General features: G+C 41.1%; 1 protein-coding gene across 2 annotated transcripts in view; it reads left to right on the top strand.

Annotated features, from left to right (window-relative positions):
• Nucleotides 1-6,236, top strand: part of TAB3 (TGF-beta activated kinase 1 (MAP3K7) binding protein 3) — a 43,917-nt gene extending 37,681 nt beyond the window's left edge. For both annotated transcript variants that reach the window (XM_054291293.1, XM_054291294.1), the window contains exon 7: nt 1,663-6,236. In XM_054291293.1, the coding sequence (XP_054147268.1) occupies nt 1,663-1,811 (149 nt within the window). In that variant the 3' untranslated portion in view covers nt 1,812-6,236. The remainder of the gene's footprint in view (nt 1-1,662) is intronic.
• The last annotated feature ends 17,649 nt before the right edge of the window (nt 6,237-23,885 follow it).

Here is a 23,885-nt window from a genome sequence, read left to right on the forward strand (position 1 = left end):
TTGAATTCATATTAGGAAGTTTTCCCCCTTTTTTGAAGCAAGTGTTTTACCCCTCAATGTAATAAAATTATTACTGTGTGGAAATTTAGAAGAAAGAGAAGGCCTAGAACTGCTTTTTGTGGCTCAAAGAAAAGATAATACTGGGAGGAGTTCCCTGCATTAGGTGGCAGTGTCCAGGAAAGCAGTAGCACCAGGTGAGCCATGGTGTGCCTGGCTGGAGTCACCTTAAATTGCAGTGATCATGCTGTTGATTAAGGAGTTGTTAACTTTGTGGTGCTTGAAGACATTATCTTAATTACACTACCATATTTAATGTATTATTTCAAAGCAAAACAATGTGCAAAACTCACATGAAATGAGTTATTTTATTTGGCAGTTAGGAGGATAGTGCCTTGTAAGGATTTGTACAACGAGCTTCCAGGTTTTGTCTGCCAGCTTATCAGAGTTCAGTTGTAGGGCTGCTGTACTGTATTCAGAGCTTGGATTGTTACATGGAGGCATCAAATTTTTTTTTGTTGTTAAATAATAAATATTGTTTAATATTGAGCTGTTGGAAGCGTGGGCAGCCAGACGGGTGTGGGCGGACAAGGGTGTGCTCTGTGCTGCCATCTGGCCAGGCAGTGGAACGCAGTGAGTGCCCACACTGCCTGCCTTACCAGGAATTTGTTGAGGTCAAGCACTGCTGATGTGGCTGTGACTGTGCAGCTTCTGGCCAGGAGACTGCATCTAAGCAAAGAGATTACTTTTATTTCCTTTGTTAGTCTCTGAAGACTTCAGTACTCTCTGCACTAAGGTTGTAATCAGGGTCTGCTGCATTTCTTAGCAGGTGAGGCAGCAACTGCAAATTACTTTGTGTGCAGTTACAAATTGCAGACCTTTGTTAGACATGAGTTCACTGATGTTTAGCAGCTGGGTATCCCAGCCATACCTTCTAGGTATGTGTCAGTGTTAATAAATATTAACATTTTCTAACGTGTTTCCACATCCTGGGAGTATTCCTTACTTATAGTAGATAACCTGAGGTGTTGAGGTGGAAAACTGAGTGTTTCTGTGGGTTAAGGCGTATTGTGTGATTTGCATATGTACTGATTTTATGAGTGAAAACAGACTTAAATGCTGATTCATGTACATATATCCCTGCTTCAAAGGCATGAGGAAGAATTGTCTTGTTTTGAAATAGGCCTGTCATTTTATTTTTAGATTGTATTCTTTTTCAGCCTGAGTTAATGCTAGAAATAATATGTGTTTTGTCAGACTGCTTGAAGCAACTAAGTTAGAAGTAGTTTTCCCTTTCAGGTGAAGCAGGGTTATTGTAATTAAATATTTGGAAATAGACTGCTGTGTGTAAACCTTAACAGGATGGTGCTGCAGTGCCAGTAACAAACTTGTATGCTTTAAGCTGTTAAACCTTTAGCAGCATCAGTGACGTAACAGGGATGAGTTCTCTTGTTGGTTATAAGGTGTTACAGTTAAGTGGCTCTTCACAGAAGTGAAATACTTCAAATATTCAGATTTCACAAACTGGATTAGAAGTGCTTTAGGAAGAGGTTTCCATTTTCATTTTAAGATCGACTGTTTAATTAGGTGACCTTTCAGTAGTGTTATCTTGTCTATTGATCTTCCTCTTCTGAAATAAAATGTTTTCTTTTGGCTTTTCTCTAGATCATCAAAACAGCTCCAAACAGACTCCACGGACTCAGCCAAGAGATGAAGACTTTGAAGGGGCCCCATGGAATTGTGGTAGCTGCACCTTTCTAAATCACCCAGCACTAAATCGCTGTGAACAGTGTGAAATGCCACGATACACCTGAAATTCAGGACAGGGCTGCACTGGGTTGAACACAGGCTCTCAAGCCAACAGCTGTAAGAGAAGGAAACATGGGGAACCTTTCAGTCCACCTGCCCGGCCTTTGCCAGTCAACAGTCTTCATACTGCAAGGGGTGGGGGTAATGTGCTAGGATGTTTCTGCTTCTGCTGCACTAGAAAATAAATAAATTAAGGGTTAAATTCCTTCCCATTGTAGTGAGCAAAGCAGAAAACAAAACCTGAAAATGTAAAAGGATTAATTTTGAGAAGAATGTATGCAGGAAAGCAAATAACTACTGGTGTTTATTCCTGTGGTTATAGTTACTGCTTAGTGGCTCTAAAAACAACCAACCCAAAACTACTGGTTTTTTAAAGAAAATTATAGGACTCTTAGTAATGGTCTGAAGTGTTACACTTAACCAGAAAAACTGAAGAGCCAGAGCTGACTTAACCTGGCCACAGCTAGCTGGAAAACAAAGGCTCCCTGTGCTTCTAGATTGTAAGCTACTGAAAAAGAAGACAGGTAAATGCAATGATAAATTTTGCAATGTATAAAAAAACAAGGAGAAGGGTATTTGTAATTGCTGCTTTTTTTCAGGGTAACTTATGTCTACAAAAAAAATTGCTGTTTGAAATAGTGACCTGAGGTGACTCAGTGAGGAACAGTGTGAGTGTTTCAGAGAGTGTAATCAGAGGTAATTTTTTACAATCCCGTTTGCTTGTACAGTGCCCACCTGGCTGTGTCAACACTGGTAATAAACCGAGAATGAATTCTACCACGTTGCAGATGAAAATCCTGCTGCATGCTTTCATTGGGCCGTCGTGTTTCCAAGCTCAAAGGATGCTTTTCTACACAACCTTCTGAGCCTGTGCTGTGCAGCAGCACAGTGAGATATGCCATGCACAGGCTAGTCCAAATTCCATTTGGAAGACTTGGGCTCAGCCATGGTTGTGTTTGAGAAGAGTTTGTACCCAGTTCCTTAGGCCTTTTTAGCTTCCAATTTGTGAAGAATTCATGGTGTTTACAACACAGAAGGTACTTTGTGTCCCAGATCAAAGTTAGCTGAAAAATGATTAATCAGCTCTTCAGTAAAGGTTTATTTGCACATTATTAATAAACCAGCCTGTACAAAATAGCAGATGCCAGATCCTGAAGAATTACACACTGCATTCTTTCTATTTTGGTCAGGAAATATTTGTCATAGGTTAAAGAACACAAGACTTGCAATTGAAAATCCTACTGGTACTTATCTGCCTATGATACACTGTATTCTAAAGGTGATGTTCAATCTGTCTGATTGCTTCAGGCTGCTGGAATAAAGCACTCGATACTTTGAGAGCGACCTTGGGTTTGGGCAGCTGAATGATTGTGGCACAACTCTGTGCCTGAGTAGGGTGTTCTGTGTACTGGTCAGAGGCTGGTACAGTGCATTTGAGTTTTTATGGTATAACTTCATCACAATTCAGAGATGCAGCCAAGCACTTCAGCTGAATTATGGTAATTGACTCGGTAAAGCAAAATTTTCTATTAAGTTTACCATGGGAGTTTGAAACTACTTCATTTTAAGCTGTTCTTAGCTCATGGCAGCCACATCCATATTGTCAATTACCACAGTTCACTCGATGTGTGATAACATGCTAAGCTGTGGTAGAACAATCATATGTCTGAATCCTTATTTAAAATAAAGCAGCATTTGCAAGGGGTGGGTGGAGAAAAACTCATCTTGACTGCATTGCTCAATCTGGTGTCTTCTTTCCCCACAGTTTATAAAGACAACAGTAAGAACCAAACTGTTGGTCTTAGATGAGGAACCAATATTTTATCTGGCATTTTTCAATATGTTCTTGCACTAAATCTTCAGGATAAATTAAAATAAGCTAAGAGATCTCCAGCAATCAGTGTGCACCACTAATGAGCAAAACTAAGTCAAAGGCATCAGAAATAGTTTTCCTTCCTTCCCTGTGATGTACATTGCTGTGAGGGGAGCTCATCACATGTGGAAGGGGGTAAGAAAGTTACTGCCAGTTACTGTCAGCTGAAATTAAAAGCCGGGTATTAATTTTGTGCATGTCAGTGGACAGTTTGACAAAACTGAGAACTAGAAAACAGATGAGCAGAAGCATTGCTGTTAGCTGTATAACAAATTACTCCAAACAATACCAGTAACTTCATGGCTTTTCTATCCTGATGCCTTTGCCATTGTATTATTTCAATTTTCTGTTCCTTTGTACTTCTGGTGAAGTTCTAGAAGCATTTGTTTTTGCTGGAATTACAAAAAAAGATAGCAACTGAAGTGACAGTCAGCAAATGAGAGTAGGGGTGTCATGCAAAAACACAGTTGTGGCATTTTCAGACAGAATAGATGCTACTTTCAAAGGAGGAGGTGCAAATAATGCATTCAATCCAAAAATGCCCTGAACTGCAATAACCTTACATGGAGACTTGCAAATCTTAGTCCCAGCTTCACCAGAGGAAGAGAAGGAGGGCTGCCACCACAGCAAGGTACTCATTGGAAGAGCGAGTGAGTGCCATTAAATTGAAAAATGAATCCTTTGTACCAATGACTTTACTTGGTTTTTTCAATTACTCTCATTTGTTGCTTGTACAAACAAACAAAGAAAACCACCACACCCTTCTGTTGTATTCTTTTACTTGTAAATCCCATACTCAAAGTTTAATAGTAAAGACTTGACATGGTGCTTGAATATTTCTGGTTTGTTAGAATGTAATTGTATTTTGAATATTGGAAGATCCATTTTCCTTCTGAAAGCAGGTGATGCCATTCAAACCCCAACTGAATTGTAGATTATACCAAAAAGATTGGTTTATGGAATATTTATTGAATGCACATAAAACCCTAATGTCAGCTGGCAACAACATGCACTGTATTGTATAAAACTTGTGTGTGTGTGAGTGAGAGAGAGAATGTTGGGATGCTGATGCTGTTGATTTAATGCACTACTTGTATTTTCTTTTTTCCTTAATGACTGAGCTTTCCCTCAACAATGCTACTAGATTGGTAGAGTTTGTAACTGACTTGGACATTCAGTTATTCAAAATTATCTCATTGTTCATTGAAATTTTATAAAGCTTATTTTATATTTACTGTGCTATTAAGATGAATTCCCTTTAATTATAGGATACTACTGTAGCTCTTAAAAGTTTATTTAGAGTGGGGCTTGTGGAAAATTATTCAGAACATAGTAAACCAAAAGAAATCCTGAACTTTGGATCTACTTTTAATTTGGTGTAATTATTAGTCTTGTTTGGGTGAAGAGGAAGGGGGTGGGAAAGGAAAAGGAAAGGAATACTTTGTAAAATGTAGTCTTAGATCAGATTGAATTGTGTATCTGTGTGTCTGTTGTATGTGTGTGTTTCCCTTGAAAAATGGGAGGTGTGGTGAAAAGGTGTAATAATTCTTAAAAGAGCTGGTCTCAGTACTTTCTGATTATGATATGCTACTGAATCACATTTGTTTTTATTTTTAAACCCAGCTTTTCTCTCAATTACTTTTATCTCTCCCAGCTATACATCTCTCACTTCAATTTCTAAATACTTTTTCAATTTCTAAATACTTCTACATTTAATATTGATTGTAAAATCCCTTGAAACTGAAACAGAAATACTTGAGTTGAAATGGGGACAAAATAAAAAAAATAAAGAATGTTTTAAAAAAGAATGTGAGAATATTAAATATGTTGAAAACAAGCTTGTCATCAGGATGATAGTTCTTTTAAAATGCAGTGGTGTACCCTAGAATGTGAACATGACTATCCTGATGAGAAGTGGATGGTTGGACATAAAGAATTCAAAGGCGATTTGGTACCACAGAATTGATGTGCTCTGTACTGCAGTGACTCCTAATCCCACAAGGAAGGAAGACATGCACAGATATCACATCTCACAGTCAGTACTGTCTCTGTGTGCAGCTGCATTTGTTTTTGTTTCAAAAAGTCAATCTTACATGAATCCAGACATGACTGAGTTTTGCCACATTTCTTCAGTTGGGGCTTTCATTGCTGTATATGTCCATAAATGCAAATATTTTTCTTGGAATAATCAGAAATCAATGGAGTTAATGCAATATTATAATCCTGGATTTCCAGTATCTTTGAAACCAATTTTAAAAGACTGTGTTCTTGAAACTTATTTATTTATGGTGGCACCAGTGTATCTAATCCATACTTCCTGCTGTGTGAAACCCTGTTAAATTTTTTCATTAAAAAAAAGAAGACACGATCTTGTTTAATCCTGTATATATGGTGTCTACATTCTAGATTTGTGTATGCTGTGAATGAACTTATTACTAAGAGATGAAATTGTATAAAAGCATTCAGAGGCTATGCATGCATGGTACCTCCAGAAAGTGCATACTCCAAGTTGCAGATTCCTGCAAAAATAAATTAATAAAACTAAGCAAACATCACATCCTGCATTTGTTCTCGTATGTAGTAGGAAACATTTTTAAAGTACAGCCTTTTTTGGCCTTCATAGCCCGATTGTTTCTGGTCTCCCACTTGGGCCTGTAGCTGTGGCAAGTTTGTTTCAGGTCTTTTGGGGTTTTGTTTTGGTGATCATAAGGTATTTGAATATTTAACTGAGGTCTAAATCTTGTTCTCATGAATGTGCATGAGCAGGAATCCCCTTTAGATGATGGATATTGTGTGTAGCTTTTGCTGTGGAAGCAGGACGTAGCATGTTCAGAGTGTGAGGTGGCCTCAGCACTTCTCCCTTGGACAGAAGGTCGTTCCCAGAGCAGCTTTGCTGCTGCAGCCCCTCGGGGCTGGGGCCTGGATGGTGCCTGCAGTACCTGCAGCACACGAGTCCCTCTGCTGCTTTAACCCTTGGAAAGGCACTGCTCTGGGAGAGGGGGGAGAGGTGGAAGTGCACAAATGTGAGTGCAGGCACTTCCTAGGGCTGTGTTCTCCATGGTAGCAGCTCTGGAGCTGTGCCCTGCTGGGTTCTGCTCACAGGCACTGAAGGTCCTCCAGCACCTTCCTGCTCACAAACCTGCTGAACTTCAGTCATGAAACACAGGTAAGAACTTCATTCTGCATTCCTTTTGCTAAGTTGACTTTATCACTGTCTCGGGAGACATTTGTATTTTAATTAAGCATTTGATTTTTTTCACTTCAGAAGTCATTGCAGTTGAAACAGATTAAAAAAAAAAAACACACCAAAAAACATACAAAATTTGAGATACCTGTAAAATATATTGTGCTAACGGAGACCATGCAGAGCCAAAAGACACCAGTCTAACAAGGTCACCATTTTTTGTTGTTTCCCAGAAGTCCTGAGGAGGCAGATCTGCCTGAATTGCATAAAGCTGGTTGATTAATTCCTCAGGATAACTTGGCTTTGGCAGCAGTGAACTGTGTCTTAAATCTGTGGCTGTTTGAGAGATAGTTTGTCCTGTGGTCTGGTAAATATTCCTGGAATGTAGTGCTGCTGCTTCTGCTGAGGACAGTCCATGCTATGATGGGCAGGTGCTGTGCGTTCTCTATTGCACCATCTTTGCTTGTAAATGCACTTTTTGAAGGAGCTGGTTGATACCTAGTTTTGTCTGAATGGCTGGACCCAAAGTGTAATGTACCCAGTGGGCTGCCTGAATTTGTATGGGAACCTTGTGAAGTTGTTAAAGGGGCTTTGTTAATTTTTAGCTGGAGGGTCTGTGATTGTAACATTTTCTAGTTGGATAGTAAAGCCAGGCCAGACCTGTAAAAGCCTTTTTCAGGGGCACCACTCTGCTTCAGAAAATACTCTGTTTCTCTAGAAAACAGTAAAGTATTGAGTTAAACAAAACCAAACCAAAACAAAAAAACTCTGCAGGTATTTTTCCAGGTAGGTAAGACTTACAACCTTGCACATATTTGTTGCTTTTGCAAGCTTCATTTTTAAAATACAGATTCATTGTCCCTTCTTCCTTCTTGAAGTTAACAAAATCTCTTTTCCCTGGTTTACTTAAAAATTAAGTCAATATGGTTCCATTACTGCTTTATAAACTAAGCCACAGAGCCTGGGAATTAAAGATGTGCAATGCAGGTGCTGCTTTGCTTTTGACTAAAGACTTCTTTTTTTTTTTTGAAAAGTTTTAGGAAAAGAAGTTTAGGGAAAACATGGAATACTTCAGGAAAAAAGCTGCTAGGTGGGGAAAGTTTTCATGGTTTTGAATGTGATGTTCTGATTCCAGACTGGTACAGCCCAACAGTGTGTTCTGCAGTTGATGCCAAGTTCTGGCTTTGGTTGCAGTGATGGAGTAGTCACAGCTCAAGTGTTCATCCCAAATTCTCAGTGGCTCTCCGCTGGATTGCTCTAAAGTATCCCAAACCAGTCTTGCACATTTGAAGCTTGGGGGATTATGTTTTATTTCACCTGAAATTATTACTCTCTACTTTTGAGCCATTCAGTTAAATCCAATGATTTTGCAAGACAGGAGTTGGTTTTGGCAGTGCCTGTGTGCTGGGGAGTGCCTGGTGTGACTGCCCACAGTCAGATCCACGTGGAGGAGCCCCCTGAGCCCCAGGGATGGGGACAGTGACACAAAGACACTTTGCAGGTGGGTGATGGGAGTAAGCAGGATCTGAGAAAACTTTGTAGAGAGGAACTTGTGCTTTATGAGAGCTGGTGAAGCCTTCCCTCTAATTAAGTTTGTGTGTGTGCCTTGCTTTGCTTCATGGTAAATCTTTGGTGCTGGAGAGCCTTGGGTGGCTTTCATCACCACAGATCCTGAAGCCTCATGGCTTGGTCCCTGTTCCAGGTAACTGATTTTACATTTCCCCCAACCTCCATTTGTCTCAAAACTGATTGTTCATAAACCTGACATCCTTTTCTCTTTTTTGATGCCAGACATCCTCACTGGCTGTGTTTGTGTGCTCCCACCTGTGCAGGATCCAGTGTGAGGATCATCCATGGCAGCCCAGCAATAGCAGGGAGTTACACTAAATATGGGATGGTGTTTGCAGGGTGCCCCATGGCAGGAAGGAATGATGCATCTGACTCCGTGCTCTCAGAAGGCTAATTTATTATTTTATGATGCTATATTATATTAAAGAATGCTATACTAAACTATGCTAAATAATACAGAAAGGAGACTTACAGAAGGCTAAAATGATAATAATGAAAACTTATGACTCTTTCCAGAGCCCCAACACAGCTTGACCCTGATTGGCCAAAGAGTCAAAACAATTCACAGCAGAATCCAATGAAACAACCACCTGTGGGTAAACAATCTCCAAAAATATTCCAAAGGAGGAAAACACAGGAGAAGCAAATGAAATGATTATTGTTTTCCTTTTCCTCTGAGGCTTCTCAGCTCCTCAGGAGAAAAATCCTGAGCAAAGGGATTTTTCCAGAAAATATGAATGCCACAATATAGCTACACTATTTCAGTATTCTGGGTGAGACTCAAGTCATCTGTGCTCCAAGGAGGGAAATGCAGATATTTTCATGAGCTATAAAAACCACCAAGTGTGTGGAATTCCCACGTGGCAGTGCTTGGCTTTAAAAATGAAAGCGAGTTTATTGCAGCAATGAATGCAGAGTGTGCAAATGTTTCCCAGTAGTTTTCAAAGCTGTTCCTTAAAACTGGAAGTGAAAGATAACCACGTTGCTCTTTTTCCAGCTCACAAATTCTACTGGCATCACATTTGTTCTAAAAAGGAAACTGTTTTGAAAGAAATTCTCTGCCCTGACAAATGAGAGGCCTCTTCCATATCCAGAGGAATAACTTACTGTCTCCCAGATACTAATTTTGTCTTGTCTGGGTTTTTCTAGCTTCTGCAGAGGTTCAGATCGTTGTAAGCTCATGTTCTTTTTCAGCTATCACATTTTTCCACTGAACTTTGCCAGTTGCAGGCAAAGGCCTCTCCAGGCTCCTGCGGGTCACTGCCCTGTGACACACACACATACACGCACACACACACGTGTGTGACCTAGATGTGTGTGATACACCTGTCATGCCACTTTCTTTTGGGAAGAGGTCAACACTTGTGCTGTACCCTTAGGATTCAGAAATCCCAGCACCCTCAAACATGGGGTCCTCTCATGGTCCTGGTCACTTCTCAGAGCATTTCCTTCTCTGTCTCTGATTTTGGGGCAGCCAATCTGAACTACGCCTTTTAAAACTGTAGATTTAAGAGTTTAGTGACAGAATTTGTGAAGAACTACAGCCCGTTGCTATTTTTATTGATAATATTCAGTATTCAGGCGTGAGAAGAGTAAGGTGATAGTGAGGAACATCAAGAGAAAGATGTGTTGGTACCTTGGTGCAGTTATTCACATTAAATACAGTGTTCAGGACATTGGGATTCACTTCTGCTGTAGTGGTTATCTTTCCAGGTGGGAGACAATCAGTTCCCCGGACCTGCTGGCCACTCCTCTTTGGTACAGCCCAGGGCACCATTTGTTTTCTGGGCTACAAGTGCCCATGGCTGGCTCAGGGCCAGGCTCTGGTCCAGCAGCTCTCCCAAGTCCTTTCCTGCAGCTCTTCCCCCAGCCTGAGCTGCTGCCTGGGATTGCCCAGGCCATGGTCCCGTTAAACTGCATGAGATTCCCATGGTCCCACCTCTCAAGCTTGTCCAGGTCCCTCTGGATGCTCTCCTCTCCTTCAGGTTTGTCACCTGCAACACTCAGCTTGGTGTCATTTGCAAACATGCTGGGAGGGGCACTTGATCACCAAGTTTGCCATTATTGTCACTGTGCCCTTGTTGCCCTCTTCTCAAAAGCCATGAAAAAGGGTCAGATAAAATATAAATGGTACTTTCAATATAATTTTGTAATAAGTAAATGGCAATTAAACAGCCTAATTATCTCTCTGATTTCCTCTTTTCTACTCAAGGGGGTGCACAGCACAATGCAGCTCATTAGCTCAGGGATGATTCTCAGGAATGCACCAACATAAACATTCTACCAAGTAGTATATTCAGTTTGCCACCATTTCAAATATCAGGAATGAGAAGTCTGCAGCAGATAAAGCCCCTTCATGTGCTGTAGGGGAGATATAATCTAGATTAAGGCCCTAAATGTCACACCTGCACTGAAAACTCTATTAGTTCTTTTCTTTTTCCTTATTTTTTATTTTCTTAAGGTAAGGCTGCCAGATGTGCAGCACTAATTCTGAAAGGTGCACTAGTAGATTAAATCTATATGATTTGGTTTTGCTCATCAGCTTGGACAGGAGAAAATGCTGGTAAAATCTAAAACTCCTTCAAGACAAACTTCTTAGTCTTCAGGTCACATTTATTCCCACACTGCAGCAGTTCGAGATTTCTGACAGGTTAATCCCTAAGCCCTTCTCTAAGGTTTCAGACATTTCCTACAAAGAACAACAGTATTACTTGAGCACTGAAACAGTGCCCTGTTCCTCCCAGGAGGAGAAATGGGAGGAGTAGGAGGCAAAATCTCCATCTCTATGGCCATGGGAGAAGTTAAACGTGCTCTGCATCCATCAGTTTTATCATCCCTGACAGATTTTGAAAGCAAAACCAATATGAATTATCTCAATTTACATTGGTGTCATGCATGGGCCCCTCCAAGGTAATTTGTTCTTTTGTTTCTCTCTTTCCAATATACGGAGTTTTGCAATTGCTGTGGTATTGTTCCACTGCTGTTGAATTACTGAATTTAACAAAGAGAAGTTCCTTACAAAGGGAATATCCATGATATGAACCACAAGATGGGTACTCTTATATGTTTTGGGGCTTTTCTACATCTGATAAAAAGATATTGATAGTTTTACCTGATCTTTACCTGCCCTGCTAGCAGGATGTTTGGGAGGGTAGATGTGTGTGTATACAAATATAAAATAATCCAGTTTACTGGAGCTGGTCCCAGAGGGGCTGATCACTTGCAAACACTGAATTGACCACCTCAGATCTGAGCAGGTTAAAGCACATTGTTCTGGGCATTGTCCAAAGCCTGTGGAACACTGACAGCCCTGGGGCATCCACCACCTCTAAACAAAGCCTGGTCCAGGTTGTGACCACCCTTTCAGTAAAGAAATGCCTCCTAACACCCTGTCTAAATCTCTCCTAGTGCAGTTTTGAACTTCCACTGACATGTCAGTGTCCACAGTGAGCTGCAGGACCTAAGGGCTATCAGTAAAAGATTTCTCAAATTGCAGGAGTCCAGAGATTTACCTGGACAAAGTAATTTAAAGGAATTGAAGCCCTAGAGATGAACTCATACAATCTGCTCTGCAGCATCCCCTGGTTTCTGACGGTGTCTAAAACCAATCAGCACTTCCACTTGTGCCCAAACACTTGATCCTACATCCAAATAAACCTGAATGGCCTGGAAAAAATGGTAAAGGGCGGTGTGAGTGCCTAGAGACACTGGATCTTCACAATGTTTGTGTAAGAGCCTGAAAGCCAGGGAAAGGAGGATACAGCAACTGCACTTCTTAACTTCTTGTTCAGTTCTTACTGCAGAGAAACAACTTTTTACCTTCTGGGAATTGACTTCTGGTGCTTATAATGTGTATATTGTTTGTGTTCTCAGCATCCGAGACTGCAGTGGGCATTAATCTGTGAGCCTCACCTGGCTACTGCTAAGGCAGTCACCAATTTTTGCTTGTAACACCAAGGCTGCCACTCAGCCAAAGCTTTCCCTTCCAAATCCTGGCAAAACCACACAATACAAAGGTAAATTTCTGGAATATGACAAAGTGCACCTTGAGCATGTCATAGAATAAATTCAAATTCAGAGACAGGCATTGTATCTGTAGCTATGGGGCTCTCAGGGTGATGTCTTGTCTTTCTAGGGGCTCAGTGGTCAGTTTTACTGAATTTCATGAAGATCCACATGCACAGCCCTGTGCAGAGCAAACCTGCTGATATCATCAGTCCTTTGCCAGAGGAAATTACCAAGCACAACCTGCTGAGCACCCTTCTCTGGAGGTCAGCCCTGCTGCTGTGTCACTTGGTAAAGCCAAGATAAGCCATAAGCCAGAGGAATGCCTGGAAAGCTTTTCTTTCCCTCTCTCCCAAGCAGACTCATCAAACACTTCCATTAATCCTGAGCTGGGATAATGAAGTACTCTCCTGACAAAACAAGGGAAGGAAGCTATTTTTGAGCAGTTCAGCAGCTGACCTTCAGGAGGACAGCACTGGAGCCAGCACATTCCCACAATATCCTCTGCCCCCTGAAGGGATGAACCACAGGAACAAACACTGGCCCAGTGTCACCCACCAGGAGCTGAGCCCAAACCTGTCACACCCCCGTGTGACCCCAGCCATGGCATTGGGCACCCTGCCAGAAAACACCAGCACTGCTGTCCTGATCAGTCCTGGGCACCAAAATTCATTCTGTACAGTCTTCATCTCAGTATTAGTGCAAGCCATTGGGCAGCTGCTGGAGGGAATCATTGGGAACAAGTCATGGTTCATGGTTAAAAACCCCTACATCAACTTCTAGGTGCTGTTAGAAAAATCTGCTTTAATAAATGCCAATATAATGTGAATTAACTACTTTATAGAATTATACAATCATAGAATATCCTGAGTTGGAAGGGACCCACAAAGGTCATCTAAGTCCAGTTCCTTATGATTTACATATGTTAACTGGTTGAAGAAAAGGTCCAGTATACATAATACAAACCTTGAAAATAAAGGAAATCAGCCTTTCCTACATCAAAACTAGAAACAAACAAATTACCATTATTAATGTACTGAGGTAGAAGAAACCACGACCCCCTCTGTGGACAGATAAAATATGCCTAGCTGGTCATTGCCATTATTCATTAAATTAAAACAGGTAAATGGAAAGTCTTAATAAATACAGAAGAGCAAGGTAAAAGATGTTTGCCTTCAGTCCATTCAAATTGAATTATACCCCACAATGGATATGCATCAACTCAGCCCAAACCAGCTGTGAAATTGCTGGGACTGAGCCTGTGTAGAGAGCTCCAAATGAACTTTTACTTTATTAGTGCATGAGTTTATGCTCACAAGAAATCATGTCTTCAGTGTCAAGCCTGCAGTGGCATTTTTCACACTGAAACAGAGCCTCCAGCACAAAACTCATTTCATGAAAATTCTTGGGGTAAGGTACAAGAAGAAGGTTTCAAAACCAAGCTAGAAAGGGAAATTAAAAATCTGCCTCCCTCCAAAACTTCTGCAAGAATCCAGTTTGGCACAGGTATGCCCTCTGTATTACTGCCCCAAATTAGAGCCTTGGGGTAAATAAAACAGCAATCTCACATGTTTTAATGGTATTCTATTAAAAATAGATATTAGAAAAAATAAAAATAAAATTCTTTGTTTGTCTCATACTCTCTGAAAATATCTGAAATTAGGATATTCATGTAATTCTACCTGACACAATGTAGAACACAAGCAAAACATTTACTGAGAGCTGCCTAGTGCTGATTTGGATGTGTGACAACTCCTGAGATGCTTTACAGGAATATTTATGAGAGTGCAAGGAGCAGAGTGGCCAGCAGACAGGGTTCCATGTGCATTCCTGGAATATCTGAACTGCAGCACTCACAGAGATTACAACACAGAGTAAAAGGGTATTAGCCTAGAACAGGCAGGTCTATTTATTTATAGAAGCCAATTTTATTTAGCAGGAAAATATGGAATAAATCAGCTCTAATATTAATGCAAGTTCTGATTTTCAGCACTAAAGCACCTTTTCAATAATGGAAATTCAGGGAAGAGTATTAATGGAAAAAGTCTCTTTGGCTCATGTGCTCAGTTCTCTTTTCAATAAGAAAAAGAGTTTTTGTCCATGTCTTCTATGCATTTCAGTGCTTCCTTTTCATTCTATTTGTTACTTGTTTTGACAGCTTGCACTGTGAGCATTAAGAAAGGCAGCAAAATTTGGTGCCAAAACACAGAGGTTACTTTATCTTGTAAACACAATGACAAGACATTTAGAGCAAGGCTGAATGTCATCAATGTAAATAGCAAATACCTACAAGTCCATTTATTCCCCCTTTCATCCTGACAGGAACAATTACTGTTTGAAGCTCTCTACCTGAAGACCTATAATCTTCAGAAAAAAAAAAATCAACAGAAATAATCACATCTTTCAGAACGGAGAAGAAATGGAACTGTACGACCTAAATTTCCCCCACTTTGTCTGGCAAAACCTGTCAATAATACAAGAGGAAGCAGTTGTCTGATTAAAAGAGCAAAAGAAGCAATTTTTCAACAAAGAGAAAAAAATCTTCAGAGCAGATTCTATGTAAATTACAGACATTAGACACTGGAAGAATATAAAATATGCTGGGGTTGAGTTTCAGGTTCACTGTAACTCTCTTGTACTGCAGCTCACAGAATTATTAAAGCAGACTTTCATCAAAAAGCCCTTGTCAAATAATCCCTCTCTGCAGGGAAAGTTTGAAATTATTTTTTTCAAAGAAAACCTGAATACCAACTCTATTAACTGGGGCACCAAAACCTGAAATAAAAACAGCTGAATAAATTAGAGACACCATGCTATTTTTAACATCCCCATCATCTTTTACCTGCAAAAAAGAAGAACCAAGTTGGCAGGGGTTTTGGGGCATTGGGGTTTTATTTCTTTTCCTTTTTTCTGATCTTCACAACTCCCCAGAGTAACACAGAATGAATTTACCCAGTTTAGTCCTGCCTTACTCACAGGATCCAGGTGCAGCCAAGCAGAGCTGGGGTCTGACCCATTGTGGTGCTGCTCAGCCCTTCACAGCACATTCCCCTTAATCTCATCCACAGTCAGCTTTCCCAGGAAATTGATTATCAACTGTCATGGTGTTCATTTATCACTCCCTAAACAATTTCTGGTTTTTACCCCAACACAATCATTTGGTCTCTGCTGAGAGAAAAGGTTTATCTGGAGCTGTTTGTCATGATCTTGGTAGGCTAAAAGAGGAAAAACTGAAATGAAGTTGTAAAGCATAACGAGATAGAAGGCTTAACTTGGGGATTTCCTTGTTCTTTATGTCCTACTGTATGTTCAATATTCAAAGAAAATGTTTTCTTCCTCATGAAGCAATAGAAGGAAAAAAAAGGGCTAAGAAAAAGTAGAGAGGGCACAGAAATGAGATATTGAAAAAGGGAGAGAGTTGTTTGGTTTTATCCAAGCACTTAAGTTTAAACTGTAATTAAACAGAAGGCTGGCTGGCAGGCTAATAAAGAGAAGTTGTAAAATAAACATTGCACAAGGGGCATTTTGGCTGCTGCTGCTACAACAGGGCTGCACATTGTCCTTGGGCAGGAGGATCCATGTGGGAAAACCAGGAGGGAACAGTCCAAGCCCTGAAAACCCCACACAAATGCAGAGCTTGGCAGGTGTCCTCAGGGGAGGGGGGAATTTTTAACCATGGGGACAGTATTTGCTTTCTTTTACAGAGCCTCTGGTTAGTGCAGAGTTTATTTATACAAAGTCCAACATGTAAATGCCATGGGTTGTGCATAAAATTGTAATAAAGAGGGTCACAAACCTGCTGTGGTGCAATGCTGGGTAATGATTAACTGAAAAGCCAAAGTAAATTAATAAATTATTTGTTACGCTGGAAAAATAATCCTCTTTACAAACAGAAAGGATGATGCATGAACCCTCACAGACACAGAAACATCAGGCTTGTTGTCTGACAGCCAGGACTGCTTTTCCTTGCATACTACGAGGAACTAATGGTTTTCCAAAAATAAATGTTCACTGTGATCTTGAGTGACAAATATGTAGCTTTTGAGGGTGATAAAAGTCCTCAGCTTTTCAGGGCTTTTCTCTTTGATTCAGTAATGACCTCCTTGTGCCTTTCAAAAGATAAATATAGCATAAAAATCAATACTGAGATACAGAAATTTTTGGTATCCTTCCCACTATTGATTAAACTCTTCTCAGAATTTAAGGGAATAAAACATTTATTACTTTTCCAAACTTCTTTTTATTTTTTTCCCCTGAAAAATTCTTACTCCAGTTTTGCCATCCTGTCCTTACACTTACTGGTTTCACTTTGCTTCAGGCCCCTCTGTATTTCAAAGAGCAGTGATGTGAGATGCACACTGAGATTTTCCCTACCTCTATTTGATCTATTTTTCCCAGATCTCCTGGAAGGACTGTAGAGGTGCTGCACTGATCTGCAAATTCACTGTTCTCATTCATCAAGGAGCTCAGAGCTCCTGCCCCTCCTGGGGAGAAGGACTGAGCATGCAAATCGTTCAAAGCTGATTTTCATTCTGGAAACACACACCCACTTCTTTCTCACTGAAGCTGATGATAATGTTAAAATCCTTCTCTGAATGAAGACATTTCCCTGGATCAGAGCTATTACATCCAGCACTTTGTCCTGGGTATTATTTTTTTTCCATTTGCCTGTCCTTAAAGAAAAAAATGCACTGTCAGGGAAAACTGAAATCCTTTAGTGTCCTTCAGCTAAAAGATGGGGAAAGCACATGATGAAATACAACAAAAGTAATGACTAGAAGTCTTTTGATAAATATCTTGCAGATATTTATCTTAAATAATGGTTAAATTATAAATAAAATAAACTATTCATTTATAGGCTTTTTATGAGGTTCTTAAGCTATCAAATGGCATCAATAGTTTTTTTAGCTGCAATATCAAATTTCAGATGGAGATGCAGTAGCAGATAGCAACAAACAGATCCCTTTGATTTAAACTCCAGCTTCATTCCATAGAAAAGATACATCAATGTTTCAGTGGTGGAGGAAAAGAGTTTATAAATTGTCAGGAAATCTTTGATGTATCTTGTGGAATTTAAAGTCATAGAATCATGGAGTGGTTTAGGTTGGAAGGGGCCTTAAAGGTCACCCATTTCCAGCTCCCTGCCCTGGGCAGAGATGCCAGTCTCCATCCTGGGCTGGGCAGGGCCCCACCAGCCTGGCCTTGGGCACTCCCAGGGATGGGGCACCCACAGCTCCTCTGGGCAGCTGTGCCAGGGCCTCACCACCCTCACAGTGGAGAATTTCTTCCTAACCTCTGCTCTAAACCTGCCTTTTTCACTTTAAAACCATTGCCCTTTGTCCTGTTGCTCTGTCCCCATATAAAAAGTTCCTCCCCCTCCTTTTGATAAGCCCACTTTAGATACTGGAATGCCACTCTGGAATCTCCCTGATCCTTGTCTTCTCCAGGCTGAAAAGCTAATAACTTTCTTCCTCTTAAAATCAAAGTAAAACTCTTCCTGAGTTGGATTAGTGCGGTGGTGCTCACAGGGGCCTTAGAATGAGGGAAGAGATGAGGATCTGACTCCATGTTCAGAAGGCTTGATTTATTATTTTATTATATATATTATATTAAAACTATACTAAAAGAATAGAAGAAAGGATTTCATCAGAAGGCTGGCTAAGAATAGAAAAGGAAAGAATGATAACAAAGGCTTGTGGCTCGGGCTCTGTGTCCGAGCCAGCTCACTGTGATTGGCCATTAATTAAAAACATCCAACATGAACCAATCACAGATGCACCTGTTGTATTTCACAGCAGCAGATAATCAATGTTTACATTTTGTTCCTGAAGGTTTTCAGCTTCTCAGAAAGAAAAATCTTAAGAAAAAGATTTTTCATAAAAGATGTCTGCGACACGTTTGCTGAGAACACAACAAGAAAAGATTTTCCCTGAGCAAGTTAATACAAAAATAGAACTATTGTCCAGTAAATGCAGAATTTGCAGCATTGTTTGAGGCTCGTGCTTGGGCAGGAGCAGGGTGAATCCTGCATGCATCACAGTCCAGGTCAGGCACAAAGGGTGACTGGGGTGAGGGATTTACAGCTTCTTCTTCATTTCAGGCACCAGACCATCATCATCCTGCCACCAGCAGCCCTCACCAGAAGCAAAGGTGCAATGAGGTCACACAGCCTCACCAGGGACACCCCCAGCCTGCTGAAACCTGCAGGATGTTTGGTGATGCCAGGCAGTGGGAAATGCCACCAGGGTCAGCCCTGCTCAGCACCAGCCAGGAGTGACCCCAGGGCAGCACAAAAGCCACACAGCAAATTCTGTGCCCATGGCCACTGCGCAGCATTTTCTGGGAACTGAGCTACTGAAACCTCCAGTGGATAAGTTTCATCACTTCTACTTCCACTCTCTGCATTTCTTCTATTATTTCATGTGCTGGGTTACAGCTGGGGTGTAACCAAACTACAGCTCCTAATCCCACTGCACTATCCCTGATGATTCCCAATGGCATTTCCAGGAGCTGCCCAGGGCTGCAAGCACGGTGTCAGGTAAGGGAATGGGCCAAACCCTTTGGCAGGGCAGTGTTTCTTTGCCTGCACAAATCTATCCAGCTGTGACAGGTCGCCCCAGCCTGAGGGGTTCATCTCTGCCAATGGCCCCAGTGGGCAGCGGTAACCACTGAGGCCACCAGGGAGCCCCCAGAATATCCTGTGACCCATAGGATTACATCATTCCACTGTGAAATTCCCTGTCCTGGCAGAGATACTGAACCTTCCTGACTGAGTTTGGCCATATAAAATCTGGGCACTTTGGGGACTCAGAACAGCCACCACTGGCCAGATCCAGAGCAGGACCAGACATTCCACAAGAGCATCACTGCTTTTGACAAGATTTTTGTGTGGGGTCCATTTCTCCCGCTGGTTTACTTTCAAACCAGCACATTTAGTTATAGGAAGGAGGAAAAAAAGTGTTCTTGGGCACTGCCAAACTGCTCTTGCTGGTGAGGAAAATAAGGAGAAAATATCCTGTCTTGATCCCAATTCATAGTGTTGGTAACTGCTGGGGCAAACATTTCATTGGATCTGCTCATGGCCCAGCCAGAACCCAGGCATGGGCCCACATCCCCAAAACTTATTCCCATTTATCCCTCATTCCCCAAAACTTATTCCCATTTGTCCCTCATTCCCACTTATCCCCACTTTCTCTAATGAAGCTTCAGCATTTGAAAAATGAGCAAAGAATTTATCCAGGTCTAAATTCAGTTACTCATGAGCAAAGAGGACCTGAGCAAACCCCAAAGACATTTAGGGACCCAATCAACAGCCCACAATAAAATATTTATCCCGAAGGATGACTCTTCAGGGCTTGGAATAGAAATGTTCTCAGCAGAAGTTTTTTCTAACCAGCAATTAAATTCTGGGGTTTTACTTGCATTTGGGGCATTTTAGACAAGCTTTGCTCATTAGCCCCACCAGGAGCAGCAGGAAGAGAATGAGGGTTATTTTGAAATAAAAGTGATCATGCAAGGAAAAGCAAACTGGCTCAAAAGTTAATCTGGAGCTGATGGCTCATCACAGTTAGCAGGTAATAGATCTGTGACAGAATATAAATAATACAAGTCCCACCATACAGTCTGGAAATAATTGCCAGGAGTTTGTGTATTCATCCACCTACTCACATTTTGATTTTAGAATAATTTGCGAACTTCTTGCATTCTAAAAAGGAACTGCTGTATTCACTTTCCTGTGCCCCCACCAGAAAAATAAAAACATCAAGCTACAATTTTCCAATGATTCATCATGCTACAGATAAAATCCTAAAAAGCAGAAGATACCATTTAATTTTAAAAGGGAGTCAAAAACAAAAATCACCTGTTTGACATATTACAACTGTAACGGTAAGATTTTCTTTCAAAGAAAGAAACATCACAAAGAGAGGCAATGGAAAAATAATAAACTTCAAGTAGAATAATCCTGACATACTCACACTACATCACAGAGAAAAAGAAAAGTTCTGTAAAGAGAAGACAATCCCTTGATACCAAACAGAACTTCTGTCTGAGTTGTCTTCCAAAGTCCAATTAGAGGACATAAACATGCTGCCAAGTCCAACAATACAAACACTACATGATCTGAAAAATAGAATTATATTTATCTTCTCCTTGAAGCTTGAAAAGAGGCAAAAAGTAGAAACTATAAAATACATACATATACACGTAACTATACCTGCAATTGATACCTTTAATCCAGAACTCTAAGCACTGAGAAACTAGTATTAAAATAATTAAAGTTAACAAGGGTAATCCCCTTAAGTGGAAAAGTGATCCCTAGGGAAGGAGAAAGTAGAACAGCAAAGCCTCAGTGCGTGAGAAACCAATTGCAGTCCCCTGGAGAAAGGGAATGAACCCTTTTTATCCTGCCTGTGCTCCTTGGGATGTGCACCTGCCTCATCTGGTAAATGCTCCATCCCTGGGGCAGTGGTGGGACCTCCTGGCTTTCCTCACCAATCCAAGGCCTGCAGTAACAGAGGAGCTGGTGGAAGGGAGGAACATCCACCCCCATCCCTCTGGGATGAGCCATTCATTAATTGAGAGCTTTACCTTCCACCACAGCCATTTATTAATTGAGAGCTTTACCTTCCACCACAGCTGCATCACTGAAACCTGTTTGGGGCACAGCTGGAAATAATTGAGTGCCACAGGCTGTGACTCATTTATTGACCATCCAGGAGTGCCCCCAGGGCTTTTCCTAATGCACAAAACAAAGGGCAGCAGAGTCTCCTATTGCCAAAGGAATCAGGAGAAAAGCACATACCAGTTGGAGGAATATGGAAGGGAACAGGGAAATTCATCTTTAATATAAGACTGAACAGTAATATCCAGGTAACACTGGATCCTGGCCATGGGAGGGGACAAATAGACACAGGCTGGCAATTCTTCTGTTTTGTGACCTTTTCCAGACTTATCCTTAATGATGGCATTTTGTCTCTGACTGGAGCTAACCCTGCACAATCTGGTGTTGTGTTCAGCTATTGGACTGCCCCAAAGAAATTCCTCTTTGCTTGACAACAACTCCTGCTGCAGAAGGCAGAACCTTTCCCTTTCTCATTTCTCAGAAAACATCAAAATTTCTTTATCTGCAAAGACAAGCACAAAAAATTAGTAGAGAGAAAGAGTAGACCACATAAAAAAATTCTATTTGTCCTTCCTCCTGCCAATGGATCACAGAAAGGAAGATGAACAGATTTGGGATAAGAGGAGGAGAATATCCCCTTGGATGTGCAGCTCACAGCTCCAGCTGTGGCTCTGGGGCAGGGCAGGGGAGAGCAAGGGCTCTGCAGAGCAGAATGCACAGGGGCTGCAGCCACCATTGTGGGGACAAGAGTCACTGATGGAAAAAGAGGGAACATGATAAAATTCTGTCCTTTTGACATCAAAGTTGCAGCTCCATTTGTGGAGGAGTCAGGAGTGAGGGGGTTTGAGCACAGGTGATGTAGAAATCTTCTCTCAGGTGTTTTGTGAGGTGCTTCAGACAACAAAAGAAACAGAACCCAGAGGAAAAGCAAATCTGTTGAACGTTATGCACCAGTGCCTTGCTTGACAAGATATAGAAGGAAACCTCCAAAAATCCAGCTTCATTTTGCCAGAAAGCTGTAATTGGGAGTCAGTTAAGCGAGAGCATGGAAAATAAAGCTATGGCTCTGAAAAGGAGGCAGAAGGGAGGAGGAAGTGAAATGGAAGTGCTGAAAGCACCACCTCCACTTTCAAGCCATTAATGATACCCAGCTGTTTTTCACCACTGAGAACATTACTTTCCTCCCTCTGAAAGTTAAGCTAATGCCTTCTATTAAACAGGAAAGAATTTGAAGTGACTAATATCCACTCCTGTGCAGAGAGGCTTTGGCATGGTGTTTTCATCCTTCTTCCCACTCTATCAGCAAAGCAGCAGAGAAAGCCATATTGAGTAGCTTTACACAATTAATGCAATTTGTGCACTGGCATTTTCATTAAAATCCTTTTGCCGAGATTTAATTATAAAAGTTGGTGGTTTCCTTTTACGCACTGAAGTAAATTTTAATTAAAACCTTTGTAGTGCTTTCAGTCCACTTCCTTCACACAATTTATTTGATGAATTTGATAAACAAGAGCAATTGCAGTACTCTGGATTTTTAAATGGGCTTTATTTTTGTCAAAGACCCTGGCAGGTTTCTGAATGCCACCTGGGCAAAGCTGACATGGTATGAACGGCTGAGTGGAAGCTGCCTGTGGCTGCTGGACTGAGGACTTGGTCTCATCAGACTACACCCATCTGCTTAGATCCTTCTGTTTGAGAGTGACAGCCCTGAGCAAAAGAACCCTGGTGAATTATTCAGTCCTATTGCAAGCCCAGAGCCTTGCTGCCTTTGAAGGCCCAAAATCATTCCTCAAAGATCCTGAAGTCCTCCCAAAGCACCCAAAGCTTGTGGTGCACATGGAGCATCAGTTTAGGGCCAGCTGCTGATCCCACTGCTGTCAGTGTCATTTTGAGTCACTCAAACTGGGTGTGCCCCATACAAAAACAGGGAGAGGAGAGGAGAGGAGAGGGGAGGGGAGGGGAGGGGAGAGAGAAGAGAAGAGAAGAGAAGAGAAGAGAAGAGAAGAGAAGAGAAGAGAAGAGAAGAGAAGAGAAGAGAAGAGAAAAGAGAAGAGAAGAGAAGAGAAGAGAAGATGAGTGGATGGGATCCAGGATGATGCCAGGCGCTGCCTGACAGATCCAGTCACAGGTACTGACACAAAGCCAGAGGTGTTTGCCCACCCACTGATGATGGTGTTAAGCACTCCTCCATATTCATCCAAAAGGATTTACACAGGGACAAGCTGTAATCTCACCACACATCCTCTGCCCAAAAAGATGGCCCAGATTTAATAGGCAGCAAGAATCTGCTTGGGTAAGATGCACGAGGGTAAGAGAGCAAGACTCAGTGTGCTGCCTGCACATGGCTGGCTTTGTGAATAAACAAAGGACTTCTGTTCACCAAACTGCCAAGTGAGCACCCTTAATTATAAGTGAATGGAGCTTTCTTGAGAAATTAACACAATCAACAAGTGTCTTTTCTTAAATTATAAACAGATGGTACTTTTCAGCAAAGGCAAAATGTGATTAAGAAAGCTCCTCTGTTCAGAAAATACAATTTGTGCTTTAAACTTTTAATCAATCAAAAGCTTCAGATTCAAAGCAGAACTTACCATAACCATGTCAACATATTTTGGTTTGTTTTGTTTATATTGCAGTTTGTAAATTGCACAACTATTTACTGTTTCAAGTCAGTTGTGTCATTAACTAAATGTTAACCCACGTGGCACCAGCAAATGACGAAAATGTCAAAGAAGCTACACGAATATTGGCTTGTTGAAAATGAACAGAGTAACATAATAAATATTTATGCTAATGACTTCTGTGTAAGAAATATGCATTGCTAA

The sequence above is a fragment of the Melozone crissalis genome, unplaced genomic scaffold, assembly GCF_028551555.1.
Source record: "Melozone crissalis strain CALT ecotype California unplaced genomic scaffold, PUWL_Pcris_2 ptg000090l_1, whole genome shotgun sequence".
Classification (NCBI taxonomy): Eukaryota; Metazoa; Chordata; class Aves; order Passeriformes; family Passerellidae; genus Melozone; species Melozone crissalis.